The sequence below is a fragment of the Entelurus aequoreus genome, linkage group LG14 (genome assembly GCF_033978785.1).
Source record: "Entelurus aequoreus isolate RoL-2023_Sb linkage group LG14, RoL_Eaeq_v1.1, whole genome shotgun sequence".
Classification (NCBI taxonomy): domain Eukaryota; kingdom Metazoa; phylum Chordata; class Actinopteri; order Syngnathiformes; family Syngnathidae; genus Entelurus; species Entelurus aequoreus.
Window position 1 is genome coordinate 32,035,872 of NC_084744.1, and position 25,504 is coordinate 32,061,375.

A 25,504-nucleotide genomic window follows, 5' to 3' on the forward strand; every position below is an offset into this window, starting at 1 on the left:
CCTCTACTGGTAATGTTTACTGCTTTGCATGCAAACTGTTTTCCCCAAAAACGCATTCTTTTGTGACAGGCTATTGTGATTGGAAACACTCAGAAAGATTTGGTGAACATGAGCGAAGTGCTGAGCACATAACCTGCATGCAAGCAGTCTTGAACCGCGCCAAAGGTGCCACAGTTGATGCAGACCTGTTCAAACAGTTTCAGGCAGAGAGCAGCTATTGGAGGCAGGTGTTACAAAGAGTTGTTGCAGTCATTAAATTCCTTGCAGAAAGGGGCCTTGCATTTAGGGGTAAAAATGAATCGTTAGGGTCTCCTCTCAATGGGAACTACCTTGGTATTCTGGAGGTCCTGGCTGAATTTGATCCCTTTCTAAAGGATCACATCAGAAAGTTTGGGCAGATGGGTCGAGGTAATACCTCATATCTGTCCTCCACCATTTGTGAGGAATTCATTGAATTGATGGGTGCAAAAACCAAACAGGCTATAGCAGATGAACTGCAAGCAAGCAAATACTACTCTATCATTGTGGATTCAACCCCAGATTTATCTCATGTGGACCAATTGACATTCATATTCCGTTTTGTTAGCAAAGAGGGCAGTGTTGTTGAACGCTTTGTGGGTTTTGAGCCCATTACTAGCCATACAGGTGAAAGTTTGGCTAACTGTGTCATGTCTGTGTTGGAAAATCTAGGGTTAGAGCTGTCAAATTGCAGGGGGCAGGCTTATGATAATGCCAGCAACATGTCAGGGAGGTATAATGGGTTGCAGGCTCACTTAAAGAAAAGCAACCCATTAATACACTATATTCCATGTGCAGCTCACTCTTTGAATTTGGTGGGAGTCAACAGCATTGACAGATGTGGAAATGAAGTCTCTAAGTATTTTGACTTGATTCAGTCTATTTACAACTTCACAACTGCATCCACACACCGATGGGACAGGGTATTTGGCAATTCCAACATAGATCTCACACTTAAAGCTTTATCCAACACGCGTTGGAGTTGCCGTGCAGAATCTACCAAAGCACTGTGGCAGAACTACAGTAAAATAAAAGCAGCACTACAGGTTATTTCCACTGATGACACAGAGAAACGAGACACACGAACTGAAGCTGACAGTCTAGTGCGGAAGCTGGATTCACTTGAGATGGCCTTCATGGCAGGCTTTTGGGACACTGTTCTGTCCAGATTTCAGGCCACAAGTCTGCAACTTCAAAAAGCAGACATGGACCTTGGTACAGCAGTTAGATTGCTGGAATCTCTGCGCACCTTTGTTCTCTCCCAAAGAGATCTATTTGATCATTTTGAGCAGAAAGCCTTAAACATGTTGGGTGGCACCCCATCTTACAGGGCTGAACGGACGAGGAAACGTAAAAAGTTTGCTGATGAATCAGCATCCCCAGATGTTGTGCTTGAGGGAAGGCAACTGTTTCAAATAGAGACATTTATTGCCTCTATTGATCAACTGAGTTCAAGCCTTAATCACCGTCTGGAGGCCTACAAACATCTGAACAATTTGTTCAGTGTCCTTTTCTCTTTGGATACAGAGTCCAATGCTTCAGTCCTTCACAAGGCCAAGATTCTCACTGAATCATACCCATCTGACCTCAATGAAAGTCTTGGACAGGAGCTTATACAGTTCAAATCTTTTATACAGCTCAACAACACTGATGAGGAGAGGACCCCTTCAGGACTGCTCAAAACAATAATACATTTTGGACTACAGCCTACGTTTCCTAATACATACATTGCGCTACAGATTTTTCTCACTCTACCGGTCAGTAACTGTGAGGGAGAACGCTCATTCTCTCTTTTGTCAAGAGTAAAAAATGAGCTGCGCACAAGAATGACTCAGAAAAGATTAAATGCGTTATCTCTAATGGCAATTGAGAGTGAGCTGACAAGAGAGTTGGACTTCAATGATGTGGTGGATGATTTTGCAAAATTGAAAGCACGAAAGAAACCCCTTGCTTAAAGGTGCACTGTGTAAGATTTTTAGGTTATTTCCAGAATTCACCCATTCACTAATGTTAGGCTACCTGTTTTCACGAATACTTACCACCACCATAAAATTCTAAGTATCCATTATGACTTGGAGAATTGCACTTTTGCCATTTCTGGGAAGTGTCACCTGGATTGTGAAGATAGGATTGACTTTAGGCAGAAGCTTGGTGCTTTCTCTGGCAAACTGAACCTCAAGCTTCATTCTCTGCAGCTTTGCATTCTTGTGCAGACTTTCATCCACAAGGAACTTTTCAACTTCCCCACTATCGTGAAGGGGCCATCAAAAGATTTCAGTGTGTCCAGCATGTCTAGTCTCTTACTCTCCTTTCTTTGAGCCATCTCTTGTTTCTCATCTGCCCTACTCTCGAATTTTGCCTTCATGAATTTACTCCAGTTGAGTTCAACCTCCCTTTTTGCTTGTGCTGCTGCCTTGAAACCTCTGAAGCTCCTGGCTCTTCTGTAAAATTATTGACCTATTGACTGCGTTCAGTGTGCCCAACTTCTTCAGTTTGTAGTCCACCTTGCCACATTGTCTCTCCATCCCAATGTTGTGCACAGGGGTGCCATCAATGTTACTAGCCTGTTCACTGACAGGGTCCATTGGGAAGGTCTCCTCATCCATCCTCTGCCTGGCCAGGACAGTCTTCAGATGGGGCAGCATGAGATCTGTCAGCTGCTTCACTTCATCCAAGTATTCGGCAGCCACGTCTGACACTGAGTTCAGGACATGTCCAGTGCCTGTCCAGCCACTATAGCATTCTTGGAAATGGGCTATCTTGACCTGCATGCAGCCCTTGTACCATGAACTGGCCTACACCTTTCTTTGTGGTGCTCTCCGATGCATGTTATCATTTTACCTTTCTCCTTCTCCTCAAGCTTAACCACAAATAGATACAGACTTTGAGCCTCAATTTGCTGCACAGCTGCCGTTATGCCAATGTGTTTTCCTAAGATATTATTTTATTTTTAATGATAGAAGGGAGGAAAAGGGGGCAAAAATCATGTCCGATTTAGTTTTTTGGGTGGGTTGGGGGGTTTATTTCATGATAGCTACCAACTTCCAATACATAATATCTCTCAAATGACCCAATGCACCATCACTGAAGTGGGCGTAATCATTTTCAAAAATGTTTATTTTTAGGCCATTTATCCCCTCCCCCTGTGTCTGTGTGAAACCTGTGCTTGTCAGTGTCTGTGTGGTATACCTAATAGTGTGTGTGCAGTATGTGCACTCTTCTGTACAGTACAGTGTGCATGTCTGTTCACAGTATACAGTATTTCTTGCATAGTGCGTGCGTGTGTGTGCGCCCACACGCGCGGGGGGTTGAGGGGCCAAGACCATGTCAGGCCCAGGGGGCCAAAATTTCTTAATCCGCCCCTGGCTCCCAAATAACGTTTTAAGCTTTAGGTTTTGGGGAAAGTAGCAAGTCATGTCAAGTCAAAAGGCTCAAGTCCAAGTGAAGTCACAAGTCATTGATGTTAAAGTCTAAGTCGAGTTGCAAGTCTCTTTACATTTTGTCAAGTCGAGTCTAAAGTCATCAAATTCATGACTCGAGTCTGACTCAAGTCCAAGTCATGTGACTCGAGTCCACACCTCTGGCACATAGTAATGTCGTAATTCAGCTCTGAGTGTGACACTTAAGATTCAGTCCTACACTTCGCTGAAAGTGTGAGTAAGACGCTTGATAACTAACTTTTAAGTGCAGCTTTCAGCGAATAATTTATTTACTTTTAAGTCAACTCTTAGCAGACTTCTTAGGAGTAATTCTAAGAAGCTTGATAAATACGGCCCCTGGACTCACTGAAGCCTCATTTTCGGGCTATGTGAAATTGTGTTTTTTTAACATTAATTTTCACGTCAAAACATCACTTGCGTGTATTTTGAATGAGATATCCATAAAAATAGGACATAAACAAAATGAATTCGTAATAAAAAGTATTATCAAAGCTGTTTGTCTATTTTATGTAGGGACGTAGTTAATCATAGAACTGGCACCCAATGTTAGTAAAAAAGTATTGCTTTTGAATCGAGAATCGGTTCTGAATCGAATCGTGTGATGCCCAAAGATTCACAGCCCTAGTAGCCAGCGAGAAGGTATATTTTGGACCTGAAGGATTGTAAACAGAGGTCAAAACACTGGAAATATATTACCCGAGGGGGCGTGGCTACAGGCGAGGTATAGAATGTTATAGATGTTATAGAATTTGACCTGACATTATCAGTGATAGTAAATGATCTCGTAAAAACTCTGTGGTACATTACATGAGACATGTAAGTGTGGAAAAGACAGCCAGAAGGGGTTGATAGATGACAATAAATCTAAATGTCAAATATATTGTCGAAATGCATCCAATTTGCAGGAAATATAGTCTTGATTTTCAAAATGTTCTGTCAGGGTTTGCGTGGCAGCAGAATGCACCCCTGACGGGAGCGCCACACCAACCAAAGAGAGGGGGGGGGGGGTTACCCACATATTTCCGTGGCATATTACATTGTAACTAGTTCCACAGCAGTTTTTATCAGTGACGTGCGGTGAGGTTCAGGATTGGTGAGGCATGGACTTCATCACAGTCAGATTTACAAACATATGAACCCTAAAGAGTATCTTATTCACCATTTGATTGGCAGCAGTTAACGGGTTATGTTTAAAAGCTCATACCAGCATTCTTCCCTGCTTGGCACTCAGCATCAAGGGTTGGAATTGGGGGTTGAATCACCAAAAATGATTCCCGGGCGCGACACCGCTGCTGCCCACTGCTCCCCTCACCTCCCAGGGGGTGATCAAGGGGATGGGTCAAATGCAGAGGACAGATTTCACCACACCTAGTGTGTGTGTGACAATCATTGGTACTTTAACTTAACTTTAACTTTACACATACAAACTGTAGCACACAAAAAAGCACATTTAATTAAAACAACGTTATTATGGTCTTACCTTTACTTATAAGTGCGGGAACAGTGGTGTTCGTGTTGGAGGAGTTGTGAATGAATGAAATATGAAATCCGTGCTGCAGTCTGCAGGTGTACCTAATGTTGTGTCCCTGCGGTCGTTCACAAGTAAGATTTAACATTAACGTACTATTGGTTGTATTTTCTGAAAAGAATGTTTTTGTTTAAGTATTTGGCAGACGCTTTTATCCAAAGCGACATACATAAAAAATACATATAAAACAATCACTGTAAACATTATCATTTAACAGAAGAATGTAATACAAAATATCAATACAAAGTGTCAAGACAGAATAAACTCTCTGCTGCTGCAGCAACAGAGATATGGTCTATAAGATATCTAATGTATTCATACATTGTTTATGTAGGATATACGCATGTATATAACCTAATCATATTGTTTCTTCAATTTAAAAATAGCTGACCATTTTGTTCCCCTTCTCTGGGATTATATTCCCAGTTTTGATCTTGGACGTCTAGTCATTTATAGCATATAATAATATTCTATTAATGTTTAGCAAACTGTGAATAATAAAAAATGTGTCCTTTATCATAGCTACACGTATGACAAAAAAGCGCGTGACAATCAGTGGTATTCAGTGAGGTAAGATGAATTAAATGCGCTGACAGTTCATTGCTCCTGCCAAATGAATTGCACTGAGTGGAGCGGATTACCACTCCAAGATGGCGGCCCCGCGTCTCGTCAGCGCCAGCAGGCAGTAGCGCTCCATGCTGCGTACCCTTAGAAGATGTCTATCCCGGCGACATGTGATATTTGAATGTTTTATTAATGTTTTGTATACAAATAGATTATCTAGGGATAAAATGGAACAACAATAAAACATGTGGAAGGGTAGATACAAAAAACAAACAAATAAGTCAGTAATATCGCTACTATTTCTACCACTTTCACTCTTGTCATTGCAAAGAATGTCGCACGGGAGCGCCACTGAACCCCATCGTTAAAGGTTTGTTTGCCATACTTTGAATTCATTTTTTTTAGAAACAAGACACTTTTTTACATCACATCGTTATTCAAATAAATATTAGAGAAAAGAAAAGCATGGTAACAGCAGGCAGGCAATATCTTATATAGAGATGCCTCTTCGTCCACTCGGCTGTGACGTCATTCCCAGCTTCCGGGGTAAACGGAATACGGCATAAATGAGCAGTCAGTCTTATTATTTGTTCTCTAGTTTGAAATATTTACGTCGTATAAAATACATCTTTGATTCTTTATTTAAGGATAAAATCGTCTCGATGCGCTAGAAGCACTGTGCCGCTTCCCTGCTATCTTTGCTTGTTAGTTAGCTTAGCTCGCTAGTTAGCTTAGCTTGTTAGCTGCTAACAGAAGACACAGAAGTTATCAACACATCGCTAAGTAGAGATCAAGTGTGAGAGTAAAGTGTTGTGATTGTGTGAAAATGTCTACATTACAAATGTTGAGAGCGTTGGTGGATCTGCGACTAACTGCTGCCGCTGAAGAAATATTTGTAGTGTTAGAAAGAACGATAGCAGAATACGAGGCGGAACTTTCTAGAACAAAAGAGGAGAATAATCAACTACTGGACGCTGTTTTCAAGAAACATCGAGTTGTGTTACACAGAACAGGTTTGTTGACTTCTTACTCTCACATGTTTACTAACTTTATATTTGACTAATAACAAGAAAATGACATTTGGAATATATAATATAATCACAATGACCAGTGGTGGAACAAGTCACAGCGGGGCCGGGGGCGGGGCCCATGACGGGGCCCTGTCACGCCAAATTTCTTCCCTCTACAAAAACCTTCCCTCCCCCATTTACTTCCGTGGTCATGTTTCCTCTTACGTCATTGACAGCGATCGATAGCACTTCGGCTTTGACTGCCCGTCGCTGGAAGGATACTTCGTCTTTGACAGCTGCTGGAATCTGAACAAATCGATTATTGTTTTTTTTTTTTGTTCAGGCGCGAAACAGGACAGTCGCGTGCAGGTTAAGGACCCCCGGCAACTTTGTGATTTTATTGGACGCAGCCCCGGAAGTAAATGGGGGAGGGAAGGTTTTTGTAGAGGGAAGAAATTTGGCGTGACAGCCCCCTGAACCCAAATAATAAAGCTAATTCTAACATCATTTCTGACACCCCAACCAGGCTAACTTCTGACACCCTAACCAGGCTAACTTCTGACACCCTAACCAGGCTAACTTCTGACACCCCAACCAGGCTAACTTCTGACACCCCAACCAGGCTAACTTCTGACACCCAGACCAGGCTAACTTCTGACACCCCAACCAGGCTAACTTCTGACACCCAGACCAGGCTAACTTCTGACACCCCAACCCAACTAACTTCTGACAACCCAACGAATAAAATATAACTTCTGAAAACCCAATCTGGCTAACTTCTGCCACCACAACCCGGCTAACTTATGACAACCCAACCTGGCTAACTTCTGCCACCACAACCCGGCTAACTTATGACATCAAAACCAAGCTAACTTCTGACACCTCAACCCGGCTAACTTGTGACACCCCAACCAGGCTAACTTCTGACACCCCAACCAGGCTAACTTCTGACACCCCAACCAGGCTAACTTCTGACACCCTAACCAGGCTAACTTCTGACACCCTAACCAGGCTAACTTCTGACACCCCAACCAGGCTAACTTCTGACACCCCAACCAGGCTAACTTCTGACACCCAGACCAGACTAACTTCTGACACCCCAACCAGGCTAACTTCTGACACCCAGACCAGGCTAACTTCTGCCACCCCGACCAGGCTAACTTCTGACACCCCAACCAGGCTAACTTCTGACACCCAGACCAGGCTAACTTCTGACACCCCAACCCAGCTAACTTCTGACACCCCAACCCAACTAACTTCTGACAACCCAACGAATAAAATATAACTTCTGAAAACCCAACCTGGCTAACTTCTGCCACCACAACCCGGCTAACTTATGACATCAAAACCAAGCTAACTTCTGACACCTCAACCCGGCTAACTTGTGACACCCCAACCAGGCTAACTTGTGACACCCCAACCAGGCTAACTTCTGACACCCAGACCAGGTTAACTTCTGACACCCAGACCAGGCTAACTTCTGACACCCCAACACAGCTAACTTCTGACACCCCAACCCGACTAACTTCTGACAACCCAACGAATAAAATATAACTTCTGACAACCCAACCTGGCCAACTTCTGCCACCACAACCCGGCTAACTTATGACATCAAAACCAAGCTAACTTCTGACACCTCAACCCGGCTAACTTGTGACACCCCAACCAAGCTAACTTCTGACACCCCAACCAGGCTAACTTCTGACACCCTAACCAGGCTAACTTCTGACACCCCAACCAGGCTAACTTCTGACACCCCAACCAGGCTAACTTCTGACACCCAGACCAGGCTAACTTCTGACACCCCAACCCAGCTAACTTCTGACACCCCAACCCAGCTAACTTCTGACACCCCAACCTGACTAACGTCTGACAACCCAACGAATAAAATATAACTTCTGACAACCCAACCTGGCTAACTTCTGCCACCACAACCCGGCTAACTTATGACATCAAAACCAAGCTAACTTCTGACACCTCAACCCGGCTAACTTGTGACACCCCAACCAGGCTAACTTGTGACACCCCAACCAGGCTATCCTCTGGAAATATGCCTTATAATAGCCACAAACTGGGGGATGCATTTTTAATTAGGATACAATTGGAAAAAAGTTTGAAGGTTTTATGGAATTTCTATGGTGTACCCCGCCTTTTGCCCCCCTTTGACCCCAAAAGGGACAAGCGTTAGAAAATGGATGGATGGATGTAAAAAGACACTTAAAGGCCTACTGAAAGCCACTACTACCGACCACGCAGTCTGATAGTTTATATATCAATGATGAAATCTTAACATTGCAACACATGCCAATAAAGTGCAATTTTAAATTTCCCGCTAAACTTCCGGTTGGAAACGTCTATGTATGATGACGTATGCGCGTGACGTCACGACGGCAACGGAAGTATTCGTACCCAATGTGTCACCATACAAACTGCTCTGTTTTCATTTCATAATTCCACAGTATTCTGGACATCTGTGTTGGTGAATCTTTTGCAATTTGTTTAATGAACAATGGAGATTGCAAAGAAGAAAGTTGTAGGTGGGATCGGTGTATTAGCGGCTGGCTGTAGCAACACAACAAGGAGTACTTACTTGGATAGCAGACACGCTAGCCGATGCTAGCCGCCAACCGCATCTGTGATTGGGTGAAGTCCTTCGTTGTGCTGTCGATCGCTGGAACGCAGGTGAGCACGGCTGTTGATGAGCAGATGAGGGCTGGCTGGTGTAGGTGGAGCGCTAATGTTTTTATCATAGCTCTGTGAGGTCCGGTTGCTAAGTTAGCTTCAGCGTCGTGAGCAACAGCATTGTTAAGCTTTGCCAGGCTGAGAATTATTAACCGTGTAGTTACATGTACATGGTTTAATAGTATTGTTGATCTTCTGTCTATCCTTCCAGTCAGGGGTTTATTTATTTTGTTTCTATCTGCATTGGAGCCAGATGCTATCACGTTAGCTCAGTAGCTAAAGAGCTTCGCTGATGTATTGTCGTGGAGATAAAAGTCACTGTGAATGTCCATTTCGCGTTCTCGACTCTCATTTTCAAGAGGATATAGTATCCGAGGTGGTTTAAAATACAAATCTGTGATCCACTATAGAAAAAGGAGAGTGTGGAATCCAATGAGACCTTGTACCTAAGTTACGGTCAGAGCGAAAAAAGATACACCCTGCACTGCCTCTCTAGTTCTTCACTCTTAACGTTCCTCATCCACGAATCTTTCATCCTCGCTCAAATTAATGGGCTAATCGTCGCTTTCTCGGTCCGAATCTCTCTCGCTCCATTGTAAACAACGGGGAATTGTGAGGAATACTAGCTCCTGTGACGTCACGCTACTTCCGGTATAGGCAAGGCTTTTTTTTATCAGCGACCAAAAGTTGCAAACTTTATCGTCGTTGTTCTATACTAAATCCTTTCAGCAAAAATATGGCAATATCGCGAAATGATCAAGTATGACACATAGAATGGATCTGCTATCCCCTTTTAAATAAAAAAAAATTCATTTCAGTAGGCCTTTAAAAGAATGATATTTATATCCTTTAGATGCATGAAAGATAAAGTTGAGTTAATGAAACATGTGGAATAGATTGTGTTTTACACCCTCTGTTTAAAAATGGTACCGTTAGGGCTGGACCATTATGGCAAAAATAATAATCATCATTATTTTAATTGATATTGTAATCACGATTAATTACACAATTATTCATTAATTTGAAAACACCAGTATTTATTTTACTACCAAAACTCAACTATAAATATAGTTTAAAAAAACGGATGTTAGTTAATAACGAATAAACCACAACAAGTAAAATGATAGTGAAAATATATTTAAATGACAATGGCAATATAAAAAACTATAACATTCATTTTTTTAGACACCCCAACCAAGCTAACGTCTGACACCCCAACCAGGCTAACTTCTGACACCCCAACCCGGCTAACTTCTGACACCCCAACCCGGCTAACTTCTGACACCACAACCCGGCTAACTTCTGACACCACAACCCGGCTAACTTCTGACACCACAACCCGGCTAACTTCTGACAACCCAACCCGGCTAACTTCTGACAACCCAACGAATAAAATATAACTTCTGACAACCAAACCCGGCTAACTTCTGACACCACAACCCGCCTAACTTCTGACACCACAACCCGGCTAACTTCTGACATCACAACCCGGCTAACTTCGGACATCACAACCCGGCTAACTTCGGACATCACAACCCGGCTAACTTCGGACATCACAACCCGGCTAACTTCTGACACCACAACCCGGCTAACTTTTGACATCCCAACCCGGCTAACTTCTGACAACCCAACCCGGCTAACTTCTGACAGCCCAACGAATAAAATATAACTTCTGACAACCCAACCCGGCTAACTTCTGACACCACAACCCGGCTAACTTCTGACATCACAACCCGGCTAACTTCTGACATCACAACCCGGCTAACTTCTGACATCACAACCCGGCTAACTTCTGACATCACAACCCAGCTAACTTCGGACATCACAACCCGGCTAACTTCTGACACCACAATCCGGCTAACTTCTGACACCACAACCCGGCTAACTTTTGACACCACAACCCGGCTAACTTTTGACACCACAACCCGGCTAACTTTTGACACCCCAACCCGGCTAACTTTTGACACCCCAACCCGGCTAACTTTTGACACCCCAACCCGGCTAACTTCTGACAACCCAACCCGGCTAACTTCTGACAGCCCAACGAATAAAATATAACTTCTGACAACCCAACCCGGCTAACTTCTGACACCACAACCCGGCTAACTTCTGACATCACAACCCGGCTAACTTCTGACATCACAACCCGGCTAACTTTTGACACCACAACCCGGCTAACTTTTGACACCACAACCCGGCTAACTTTTGACACCACAACCCGGCTAACTTTTGACACCCCAACCCGGCTAACTTCTGACAACCCAACCCGGCTAACTTCTGACAGCCCAACGAATAAAATATAACTTCTGACAACCCAACCCGGCTAACTTCTGACACCACAACCCGGCTAACTTCTGACATCACAACCCGGCTAACTTCGGACATCACAACCCGGCTAACTTCGGACATCACAACCCGGCTAACTTCTGACACCACAACCCGGCTAACTTTTGACACCCCAACCCGGCTAACTTTTGACACCCCAACCCGGCTAACTTGTGACACCCCAACCCGGCTAACTTGTGACACCCCAACCCGGCTAACTTGTGACACCTCAACCAGGCTAACGATTGACACCACAACCCGGCTAACTTCTGACACCACAACCTGGCTAACTTCTGACACCACAACCTGGCTAACTTCTGACACCACAACCTGGCTAACTTCTGACACCACAACCTGGCTAACTTCTGACACCACAACCTGGCTAACTTCTGACACCACAACCTGGCTAACTTCTGACACCACAACCTGACTAACTTCTGACACCCCAACCCGGCTAACTTTTGACAACCCAACCCGGCTAACTTGTGACACCCCAACCCGGCTAACTTGTGACACCCCAACCCGGCTAACGATTGACACCTCAACCAGGCTAACGGTTGACACCACAACCCGGCTAACTTCTGACACCACAACCTGGCTAACTTCTGACACCACAACCCGGCTAACTTCTGACACCACAACCCGGCTAACTTTTGACACCCCAACACGGCTAACTTGTGACACCCCAACCCGGCTAACTTGTGACACCCCAACCCGGCTAACTTGTGACAACCCAACCCGGCTAACGATTGACACCACAATCCGGCTAACATCTGACACCACAACCCGGCTAACTTCTGACTTCACAACCCGGCCAGCTTGTGACACCCCAACCCGGCCAACTTGTGATACAGTTAAAATTCGAGGCCTGCAAATTTTGATATCGGTGGCCGCTATACGGAGTTCAAAAAAACGTTTTGGTATGTAAAATGTGGCTGCTATAGACAAGGTATACAACACTACTTTTTTCTGCGGGGGAAATCTTTGTGAGTGCCATAGACAGTTGGCCGCTAACACAGGTTTGACTGTATTATAGTTGTTGTATTCACGTGTTCATTTATCATGACCAGCCCCCTAAAACCATGTCAACATCTCCCCAATCTTGTTCCATACGTTTGTGCTGGATTGTGATGTAAACATTGTTTGTCCAATTATATCTTGTATGTTATTCCTGTTTTATAATTCATTACCAGCCCCAAAACCTCCCCATACTTGTCTCTATCGTCTGTGCTACATCAGGTTTCATGTTAACGTTTTAGAATTTTTATGTATGTTAACGAACGTGTTAATATTCATAACCAGCACCCTTTGCCGCCCCCACCACTTTGTCAAAATGTCTCTCAACTTCTACGTGTATTGAATATTTTCATAGAGCATTAAAAACTGTTAAAAACCTTTGAAATATATATTATTATCTATAATTAGAGCCTTCTAAACATGAAATAACAGTTGATAGTCACCTTTTCAGTCCTTTTAACCGATATAGTAGCCTGTAGTTTGTTCTTCTGTAGATTACAGTACTCACTGATAACCCGGAGCATCCTCCAAGCATCACCCGGCCACCACAACATGATCACTACGTGGAAATAACCAGACAATACATCTAAATGCGACAACTACTTAGTGATGTATTTGTTCAATCAATCAATCAATCAATCAATCAATCAATATTTATTTATATAGCCCTAAATCACAAGTGTCTCAAAGGGCTGTACAAGCCACAACGACATCCTCGGTACAGAACCCACATACGGGCAAGGAAAACTCACCCCAGTGGGACGTCAATGTGAATGACTATGAGAAACCTTGGAGAGGACCGCATATGTGGGTAACCCCTCCCCTCTAGGGGTGACCGAAAGCAATGGATGTCGAGTGGGTCTGACATAATATTGTGAAAGTCCAACACATCAGCGAAAGTCCAGTCCATGGTGGGGCCAGCAGGAACCATCCCGAGCGGAGACGGGTCAGCAGCGTAGAGATGTCCCCATCCGATGAACAGGCTAGCGGTCCACCCCGGGTTGGGAGCAGAGTAGAAAAGAAAAGAAAAGAAACGGCAGATCAACTGGTCTAAAAAAGGGGGGTCTATTTAAAGGCTAGAGTATACAAATGAGTTTTAAGATGAGACTTAAATGCTTCTACTGAGGTAGCATCTCTAACTTTTACCGGGAGGGCATTCCATAGTATTGGAGCCCGAATAGAAAACGCTCTTTGGCCGCAGACTTTTTTTTGGCTCTGGGAATCACTAATAAGCCGGAGTTCTTTGAACGCAGTTTTCTTGCCGGGACATATGGTACAATACAATCGGCAAGATAGGCAGGAGCTTGACCGTGTAGTATTTTATACGTAAGTAGTGAAACCTTAAAGTCGCATCTTAGGTGCACAGGAAGCCAGTGCAAGTGAGCCAGTATAGGCGTAATATGATCAAACTTTCTTGTTTTTGTCAAAAGTCTAGCAGCCGCATTTTGTACCATCTGTAATCTTTTAATGCTAGACATAGGGAGGCCCGAAAACAAAACATTACAGTAATCGAGACGAGATGTAACGAACGCATGGATAATGATCTCAGCATCGCTTGTGGACAAAATGGAACAAATTTTAGCGATATTACGGAGATGAAAGAAGGCCGTTTTAGTAACACTCTTAATGTGTGACTCAAACGAGAGAGTTGGGTGGAAGATAATACCCAGATTCTTTACCGAGTCGCCTTGTTTAATTGTTTGGTTGTCAAATGTTAAGGGGGTATTATTAAATAGATGTCGGTGTTGAGCAGGACCGATAATCAGCATTTCCGTTTTCTTAGCGTTGAGTTGCAAAAAGTTAGCGGACATCCATTGTTTAATTTCATTAAGACACGCCTCCAGCTGACTACAATCCGGCGTGTTGGTCAGCTTTAGGGGCATGTAGAGTTGGGTGTCATCAGCATAACAGTGAAAGCTAATACCGTATTTGCGTATGATGTCACCTAGCGGCAGCATGTAAATACTAAAGAGTGCAGGGCCAAGAACCGAACCCTGGGGAACTCCGCACGTTACCTTAACATAGTCCGAGGTCACATTGTTATGGGAGACACACTGCATCCTGTCAGTAAGATAAGAGTTAAACCAAGACAAGGCTAAGTCTGACATCCCAATACGTGTTTTGATACGCTCTAATAAAATATTATGATCAACAGTATCGAAAGCGGCGCTAAGATCAAGAAGCAGCAACATAGATGACTCATCAGAATCCATCGTTAGCAATAGATCATTAGTCATTTTTGCGAGGGCTGTCTCCGTAGAGTGATTTGCCCTGAAACCGGATTGAAAAGGTTCACAGAGATTGTTAGACGCTAAGTGTTCATTTAGCTGCTGTGCGACAATTTTTTCGAGGATTTTCGAGATAAACGAAGGTGGGACACCGGCCGGTAGTTTACCAAGAGGTCAGGATCGAGGTTAGGTCTTTTGAGTAGAGAATGAATAACTGCTTTTTTGAATGCTAGGGGAACAGTGCCAGAGGAAAGTGATAAGTTTATAATATTTAACACTGATGGACCTAATAATACAAAAAGCTCCTTGATAAGTTTCCCAGGAATTGGGTCAAGTAAACATGTTGTTTGTTTTGTCCCATTTACACATTTTAACAATTCCTCCAGTGTTATTTCATCAAAGAGAGAGAAACTATTTTGGAGGGCAGTGTCCGTCGTATATACAGTCGTATTTGTGTTAATAGAACCCAGTTGTAGCTGAGATGCATTGTCTTTAATCTCTTTTCTAATGACTTCAATTTTCTTATTAAAGAAATTCATAAAGTCATCTGCTGAGTGGGTGGAGCTACTGGGAGGAGTCCCTTGTTGGGTTAGCGATGCTACTGTACTAAACAAAAATTTAGGGTCATTTTTGTTGAGGTGGATGAGATTTGAGTAATATTTAGCTTTAGCTGAGGTAAGCATGCGTTTATAAGTTATTAAACTATCACTCCATGCTTGATGGAAAACCTCAAGTTTAGTCGCACGCCATTTGCGTTCCAGCTTTCTACATGATAATTTTTGGGCTTTAGTTTCTTCTGTAAACCATGGGGTACGCCTTTTAGGGGCCCTTTTTAGCTTTAGCGGTGCTACACTATCAATGGTGTCGCGCAGTGCGTCGTTAAAGTTGTTAGTGAGGTTATCAATAGAACCCACATAATTTGGGAATGGTGCCATTACCGAAGGCAGTAGGTCAGTAAGAGTCGTCGTTGTGGCAGCATTAATGTTGCGGCTGCTATAGTAGTTATTATTATTATTATTAGTTTGTTGACAATGAGTCAGAATTTCGAATTTTATAAGGTAATGATCGGACATTACTTTAGTGTACGGGAGTATCGTAACTTTGGAGGTGGTGACACCCCTGACAAGCACTAGATCTATCGTATTACCATTGCGATGCGTGGGTTCATTTATTATTTGTGTAAGACCACAGCTATCAATTATAGTCTGGAGCGCCACGCATGGAGGGTCCGATGGGGTATTCATATGGATGTTAAAGTCTCCCATTATGATTATATTGTCGGCGTGCGTCACTAGATCAGCAACGAACTCTGAAAATTCATTGATAAAGTCTGAATAGGGCCCTGGGGGGCGGTAGATGACAGTCAGGTGCAGAGGCAGCGGTGTGACAAACCTCATAGTAAGCACCTCAAACGAGTTATATTTATTATTTAGGTCCGAGGTAAGGCTAAAGTTTTTGTTGTATATTAGTGCAACACCCCCGCCCCTTTTAATGGGACGGGCAATATGCGTTCCCGTATAGCCAGGAGGAGACGCCTCACCCAGCACAAAAAATTTGTCTGGTTTGAGCCAGGTCTCGGCTAGACCAACGACATCAAGATTGTTGTCTCTAATGACTTCATTAACTAATAACGTTTTGGAAGACAATGATCTTATGTTTAAAAAGCCCATATTATAGGTAGTGGGCTGTTTTGAGGAGTTTTTGTTGAAAGTATCCGTAGTAGCAATATTAATAATGTTACGTTTATTATGCGTAGTGCACTTTAAATAATTTCGACCATATCTAGGAATTGATATGACAGGAATTTTTAGATTGTTTGCCACCTCAGTAAAATGCATGTCCACCTCTGACGCAGAAAAAACATTATGTGAGTTGTATATTATTCTAAGAGAATTGCTATGTGTGCAGGGATTATCCAGCCTGGCATTGGCTAGTTCTAGCTTAACAGACTCCTTATTAGCGCTTCTTTGAGGATTAGCTTTTAGCTTTTTCGTTAGCCCCGCTAACAACAACGCCTTTAGCTTTGTTGTTAGCCCCGCCCGACATCCCCGCTTCTGCTTCCGAGCGCACCGCTTACGTCTCTTTCGTTGACAGTCTCCGCTGGTAGTGGACGCCGCTGCTTCAAAGGCCACTGCTGGATGTAGCTCGCGAAGAATTCCCAAGCTAGCGAGTAGGTCCACCATACACGCATCTTTCAGCCCAAAATGGCCCGATCTCTCCACATCCAGAATCGTAAGTCGGTCGTAAGTGATCACAGAGTGAACACGCTGTGAGCCAGCCATGAAATTGACTGAATTGACGGGTATTTTTGCCAAATCGGTCTACATTTCCAAGAGCGCATGCAAGAAGCTGCCGCCGTGAAGCGCCGCCATCTTGATGACAACAAATATCTTTATTTCATATGCATAATTACCGTATTTTCCGGACTATATAGCGTGCCGGTATGTAAGCAACACCCATTAGATTTTAGAAGAAAATATTTGTTCCCATATATTAGCTGCACCGGACTATAAACCACAGACATATTCGTTGTGAAATGAGTTATTTACACATAAATATTTTGTAAATGTCTATTTACATACCTTAGTGCCTGTAACAGGGCAGTAAAACGGCAGATTAAACAAAACAGAAGTCATCGTCATGGATCCACTAGCTGCGCAAGCTAGCTCTCCAATCAGCTAAACGGACTCAACAACACGGTGACGTTTTGGCGAATTTACTGAGGAATTTGTGAAACTGACACAATACAAAAAGAATGCCATTGTAAGTTAATAATACTAACACAGGCGCTCGTAAATGTGTTGGCATATTAGCTAATGATGCTAGCTTCATTACATTGCGATAGCACGTACAAATATGCATGAAAACACTCCTACAGACATCACATATGGGATGGTTTCTTAACCCTTGTGTAATGTTCATATTGTTGTTACTCAGCCAGCGTTTGTGGGTCTGATGAACCCGTTGCATTTTGTGGCTTTTAATGCCTCACAATCAAACACTTTTATGTTAAAATACTGAACAGATGTTTACCTTATCCCAATAAACATCTGTTCAGTATTTTAACATAAAAGTGTTTGATTGTGAGGCATTAAAAGCCACAAAATGCAACAGGTGCATCAGACCCACAAACGCTGGCTGAGTAACAACAATATGAACGTTGCACGGAAAATTTCTCTGCCAGTTTCTGCATCCCACAGGCATTCTTCTTTTGTGTTTCTGCACCTTTTGATCGCGACTGTATGTTGGTGCTGGACAATGTCTCATGTGACTAAGCAAAACTGGCCTTTTCTAAAGCTTGTGTTTGTCTTCTCGTGTTCCGCAGACGTCGATGATGAGCAGGAGGAAGAACCACCACTCTTCTGCATAAACAATGAAGAGGAGGTACCACATCCCCCAAACATTAACAATGAAGAGGAGGTACCACAGCCCCAATATATTAAAGAAGAAGAAGAGGAACACAACATCAGTCAGGAGGGCGAGCATATTGAAGGACTGGTGGGGTTCCCAGTGACTGGTGTCCCTGTGAAGAGTGAAGACGATGAGGTCGAAGGTGAAAGTGAGGAGAAGAGAGAGGCGGAGCCTCCAAGCAGCAGCTCAACACAACACATGACAACAGAAGCTGATGGAGACCACTGTGGAGGATCACAAGCAGACCAGCTCGTAGCTCCACTATCAGATAGTGAGGACACAATGTCACACTCTCCTGACACTGATGATGAAGACTCTACAGATGATAAGACATGGGACCCTGACAACACTCACTTGAAATGTTCTCACTGTGACAAAAGTTTTGGCCTCAAAAAGTCTCTAAATAGACACATGAAAAATCACACTGGAGAGAAACCATTTCTGTGCTTGGCGTGTAATCAAGTATTCAGCATAAAAGCAGACCTGATAAAACACGCAAGAATACACACTCAAGAGAAACCTTTTTGTTGTTCAGTGTGTGACGAATCTTTCACACGGAGTGAAAGTTTGAAAAGACACATGAGAAGACACCCTGGAGTGAAACGATTTTTCTGTTCGGTGTGTGGGGCAGGTTTCGTTAAAAAGGACAGTTTGAATAAACATATGACAACACACACGGGAGAAAAACCGTTTCCCTGCGCAACCTGTGGCATGTGTTTTTCAAGGAAGGACCGATTGAAAGAGCACACAAGAAGACACACCGGAGAAAAACCTTTTCCCTGCTCAATCTGTGGTTTATGTTTTTTCAGGAGGGACCGATTGAAAGAGCACACAAGAACGCACACTGGAGAAAAACCTTTTTCCTGTTCTGTGTGTAATTCAAATTTTGGCCGAGGTGATTATTTGAAAAACCACATGAGAATGCACACTGGAGAAAAACCTTTCTCCTGTACAACCTGTGGTTTATGTTTTACAAGGAAGAGCAGTTTGAATCATCACACGAGAATACACACTGGGGGGAAAGTGTTGAGTTGCAGTGTGTGTGATAAAAAATTCTCTCATGAGTACCAACTCAGCAAACACAAGTGTGCTGGTGAGAACAGCGGCAGTAAAATAGAAAAGCGCTCCGCAGACCTCCACCAGGATCCGGATGTTGATCAGGACCAACACCGAAATGTAATCACTTGTTCCTTATCCCATTTCTGACATGTCCTGAAAGTTGCACTGATGTCCAACCAGACTTTTGTTTTATTTTGTTATGATGCAAACTACCTGCCTGACTATCAAACATAGTTATTTTTATTTACTTTTCAATTACTTCAATGGCAAACATGAAAATATGTTTCTTAGTTACACATCCTGGAAAACAACATCCACACCACAGTTTATATTTATTAGACTTAGACTTCCTTTTATTGTCATTCAAATTTGAACTTTACAGCACAGATAAGAACGCAGTTTGGTTGCATTAGCTTGTGGTAGTGCAGGATAAAAGAGCAATAAGGTGCAGATATAAATAAATAGATTACTGTACAGATAAATATATTGCACTTTTGCATATGCATCCACGTTTATGGATGTATGTTATATTGTCTTTATATTCCAGCGAGTTAATCCATTTTGGGGGTTAATTATGCACACCTTTTTGTCACGGCCCGGGCGCCCTCATCTGTGTGCTCTGCTGATTGCGCCTCCAAGAGCGCACCTGCGCGTGTCAGTCCTGCTGCAGCCGGCAGCTGCAGTCAATCTCCGGCAATCGGCACACCTGAAGTTGATCAGAGGTCCTGCCTTCAAAAGCCTGCACAACCTGCTACTCCGGGCCGGAACGTAGTCTTCTGTTCGAGTACACTACCCCTTCGTTCCCGAGTTTCGAGCTGTGCGCCTCGTCTCACCCCGCGTTTCCTCTGCTTCCCTGACTGTCTCTCAGATCTCGACCTCCCGCTTGGACACGGACCTTCTTCGCCCCGCTATAGCGCCCCGACTTCCTGCCTGCTCACGGACCTCCGAGCTCTGCCTTGTCCCTCCTGATCTTCCGCCTCTCGCTCAACACTACCGGTCACACTCAACAGCTAATCTCCACACATAGTCACACACCATACACACTTTGGATCTAGTCACACTCCATTCTCTCGTTCATTTTGATTATTGCTTGTTATTATATACGTATATAGTCTGTGTATATATATATATAATACATCATAGAGTTAAATACTACGCCCCCTTGTGGTCTGTGCCGTATACTCCCCCGTACACAACACTTTTGTACGATAGACATTTTTGTTTGTACTAGCAATTTTAAACCAGCGCTGTATCCTTTGCATGTGACCTTGTAGAATAAGATATCTGTTTTTCATGAATAATGCTCTGAATCTTTGAGACAGCACACCTGTTCCAAGTTGCCAGTCAGGCTTCTTTTTATGCCAGCCCCGCCCTTTTGTCAGTGCTGGATCATTGCTTGCCCTTGCTTAGTGATCGTTGTTTCGCTTGTGCTTGTAATGGCAAGTTTCCTATACACTTCCCAGCTGCACTATTTCTACCTTGTTTTTAAGTATTGACTTTGTTGACGTAAAGTAAAGTGAACCACCGCACGTAACCATAACAATGTACAGTATTAACCTTAGAGACTGGACTTCTACGGTATCTCCTTCCAGCTGTTTCTTTGTCATACACACCATCAGCAGCTTGTACATACTTTCATGGATACGTGTTTGCCTTTTAGACGTTGTTTTAACATTATCTGCTATGTCAGGACAATAAAACTTGTAATGTTGTGTTCGTAAGTCTTGAGTAAGATGATAAAAGTGATATTAGACAATCAGACACTGTTATTATGCTAATAGGCTATGTTATTCTTAAATGATCTATTAAATTTAATTTCATGGCAAGCATATATATATATATACATACTAGGGGTGTGGGAAACAATCGATTCGAATTCGAATCGCGATTCTCACGCTGTGCGATTCAGAATCGATTCTCATTTTTAAAAAATCGATTGTTTTATTTTTTATTATTTATAATTTTTATTTTATTTTATTTTATTTTTTAAATTATTCAATCCAACAAAACAATACACAGCAATACCATAACAATGCAATCCAATTCCAAAACCAAACCCGACCCAGGAACACTCAGAACGTCAATAGACAGAGCAATTGAGAGGAGACACAAACACGACACAGAACAAACCAAAAGTAGTGAAACAAAAATGAATATTATCAACAACAGTATCAATATTAGTTACAATTTCAACATAGCAGCGATTAAAAATCCCTCATTGATATTATCATTAGACATTTATAAAAAAAAATTAAAAAGAACAATAGTGTCACAGTGGCTTACACTTGCATCGCATCTCATAAGCTTGACAACACACTGTGTCCAATATTTTCACAAAGATAAGATAAGTCATATTTTTGGTTCATTTAATAGTTCAAACAAATTTACATTATTGCAATCAGTTGATAAAACATTGTCCTTTACAATTATAAAAGCTTTTTACAGAAATCTACTACTCTGCTGATTTGGAGATAATTTTATACAATGGATAAAGATGCTTTATACAAGGCCCATGGCATCAGTCAAAACCAATAATCATATTTCAGAACCTTTTTCGTTAAAAAGAGGAGTAAAACAGGGATGTCCTGCATCTGGATTATTATTTGATTTGGTTATTGAACCCTTAGCTGCAAAAATAAGAAGTGAAAATAATATTCATGGTATAAAAATTGGCTCTCAGTATAATAAGCTATCGATGTATTGTGACGACACAATTCTCTACCTGTCACATGTTAACTCCTCACTTCACTATATCAATGATGTCATCACTGAATATGGCTGTTTATCAGGGTATAAAGTCAATTGGGACAAATGTGAAATATTACCACTTAATAAACACTGCAAGAAATCACAAGTTCAGAACTCCAAAATTAAATGGAAAGAGGCAGAAATCATATATCTAGGACTACACATTACACCAAACCTTTATACAAGCAGAGATTTAAATCTTAAACATTTTAAAAAATAAGATAGAATCCAAAATGTAACGCTGGTCACGTCTCCAAATATCACTTTGGGGTCGGGTGAACATAGTAAAAATAAGTATACTGCCAGCGGTTAATTATATACTGAAAATGATGCCTGTCCTAGTTAATAAAAGTTGGTTTAAGAAAATACATACAATGATATCACATTTTATATGGTGTGGAAAGAAAGCCAGTTCCTACTTCTGTACTCTTGTACACAAGATGAAGGAGGAATACAATTACCAAACTTCTTACATTATTATATCTCCTTCGGTTGTGAACAAGCAAGCCACTTATTTCATTCTTCTGCAGATAAGGACTGGATCAACATAGAAAAAAATATGTTAATGAATTTGGACATTGATGTGGGGAGTTTATATTATATTAAAAAAATACCTAATGAATTGAATTGCCCAATAGAAGGCACCTTTAACATTCTAAAACTGTGTCAGAAAATACTAGGAATCAAGTCAATGACATCTGTAAATCAACAGCTTTGGTACAATCCTAATATCATAATTAATAAAAATGTGGTTAAATGGACAACATGGAAAGACCGAGGTATTACTAAACCTCATCATATTATTAATAAAAACTCTTTTAAACCGTTCAATGATTTAGTTGATCCATATAATGTACCCAGAAATCGTTTTTTAAATTTTATCTCTTTAAAACACGCTGTAAATAAATGCATATCCTCTGAAAGTATGTCTTTAAATGGCCATGAACTGGAAGATGCACTTTTTAATCAAGATACATTTAGGAAATGAATTAAACTATTTTATGGAATAATAAATGAACACCACACTACAAAAGCAAATAATGCATGTGTTCGGAAATGGATGATGGACTTAATCATTTTAGATGAAAGAGACATGTCATGGAATGATATTTGGAAAAATGCCAATAAGCCCTTTAGAAGCATTAAAGATAAACTGACTCAATTTAAGATATTGAATAGATTGTATTTTACATCTTCTCAGCTGTATAAAATTGGTGTAGTAGATAACAAGTTATGTATGAAGTGAGGGAACTTGTTCATTTATTGTGGGAATGTCAGAGAATAAAAGAGTTATGGTTGAAAACAACAAAAGAAGCAATCACAGTCCTTAATATAAACATCCCAATGACACTGCAAACGTGTATTCTTGGGGATCTCCATCAATTTAGTAACGTGTCATCAAAGAGTAAAAATGCATTTCTTTCAATATGCATAATAAAAAGGGTAATATTACAAAAATGGATAAATGTTGATAGTCCAACTGATACTGACTGGTACACACAAGCTATGGAGATGATATCAGTAGAAAAAACTGCATTTAGTTTAGATAATGAGTCATATATTGGAATATGGGATCCATTATTTAAATTTGTTTTAACTATTAAATGAACCTAAAATATGACTTATTATATCATTGTGGAAAATATTGGACACAGTGTGTTGTCAAGTTTATGAGATGTGATACAAGTGTAAGCCACTGTGACACTATTCTTTTTTTTTTTTTTTTTAATGTTTGTAATGATAATATCAATGAGGGATTTTTAATCACTGCTATGTTGAAATTGTTACTAATATTGATACTGTTGTTGATAATATTCATTTTTGTCTCACTACTTTTAGATTGTTCCGTGTCATGTTTGTGTGTCCTCAATTGCTCTGTTTATTGCTATTCTGAATGTTGCTGGGTTGGGTTTGGTTTTGAAATTATATTGCATTATTATGGTATTGTTGTGTATTGTTTTCATTAAAAAAAAAACCCAAAAAAACAGTTTTTGAATAGAGAATCGTGTTGAATTGAAAAAAAAAAACAATTTTGAATCGAATCGTGACCCCAAGAATCGATTTTGAATCGAATCGTGGGACAGCCAAAGATTCACAGCCCTAATACATACTGTATATATGTATATATACATGTATATTTCAGTGGCGTGCGGTGAGGTTAATGTCTGGTGAGGCACTGCATCATCACAGTCAGATTTACAAACATATGAACCCTAAATAGTATCTTATTCACCATGTGATTGGCAGCAGTTAACGGGTTATGTTTAAAAGCTCATACCAGCATTCTTTACACAACTGTAGCACACAAAAAAGCACATTTGATAAAAAAAACACATTATTATGGTCTTACCTTTCTTGCTGGACATCCACACAGCCAGCCTTTGCGTGTGTACCACGACGTTTGAAAAGAACGGGTCTTCTGTCCCGCAGTCAAAAGCAAACCTTTTAGCTCCGGCGTTGGTCTACCTTTAATTATTACCTCCTGCTTCGATTGAAAGTCCAGTTTAGAAAACTGTTTTATTTTACATATGTAATCCTCCATGTTTTTAATGAAAGTCCAGGCGGGAAGAAATAAACAATCGCTGCAAACTTTTTTTTTTCTTCTTCTGCGGCCGAGGAATGATCTCTGGGATCACTACCGCCCTCTACCACCAGGAGACCGGATTACTGCGAGCCTCAACCAGTACGTCTTTTGCAGCAGATTTATGAATGCTCAGCACAAGAAATACGTTACGCACATACAGTTTTTGACAAAATACACTGTACATTATATACCTCAGCTAACTAAACTATGCCATAGTTTAGTTAGCTGATATAATTCATATAGCAATACAGTCTCACTGCACAGCAGCTCAGCAGTTAGCCGAGTCATTGTGCACAATCCATGTTGAGGCACAACGCAGTGACGTGCCTCAACTGGCTGCTGGTCACCGCACCGTCTCTTCTCAGTATTTGAACGGCAAATGTGAAAATAAAAATAAACTAAAACTGGTGAAGTTAAATGGAAAATAACTTTAGTATAATCACTGGATACATATAATAATTTAATTAATTTTTTTTTCTTTTTACATTTTTTTTCTTTCCATGATGGCAGGTGAGGCCCCGCCTCCCCTGCCTCTAGTGACTGCACGCCACTGGTGTATTTATTTATAAACAATAAGTATCACTGTTGGCGTTATCGCATTTTTTAATGTATTTTTACGAATTGAAATAAAAAAGGATTCGCATTTCCGGATTTTTAAAATTTTTTTTTACCAACCCTGCCTTCTCAGTGTCAAAATTTTTTTTTTTTAACACATAATCTCGTTCCGTCTGTGTTTTATATTGTTTATATTTGCCGGTGTCGTGCGGAATTCTGTATCCCTAAAATTATCTGTATCCCCTGCCGCGGGAGAGCGCATTGGGCGGAGCTCTGTTCGGGGCGGTATAGCTCGGTCGGTAGAGTGGCCGTGCCAGCAAATTGAAGGGTTCCAG

General features: G+C 41.6%; 2 protein-coding genes across 2 annotated transcripts in view; both read left to right on the forward strand.

The window, feature by feature from the left end:
- The window catches only part of LOC133664753 (gastrula zinc finger protein XlCGF8.2DB-like), a 49,549-nt gene extending 28,277 nt beyond the window's left edge, over positions 1–21,272 (forward strand). Inside the window, exon 4 of the mRNA XM_062069648.1 lies at positions 18,138–21,272. Within this exon, the coding sequence (XP_061925632.1) occupies positions 18,138–18,182 (45 nt within the window). The 3' untranslated portion in view covers positions 18,183–21,272. The remainder of the gene's footprint in view (positions 1–18,137) is intronic.
- LOC133664756 (cadherin-12-like) overlaps positions 1–25,504 on the forward strand; it is a 224,916-nt gene that overhangs the window by 86,625 nt on the left and 112,787 nt on the right. The window lies entirely within an intron of this gene.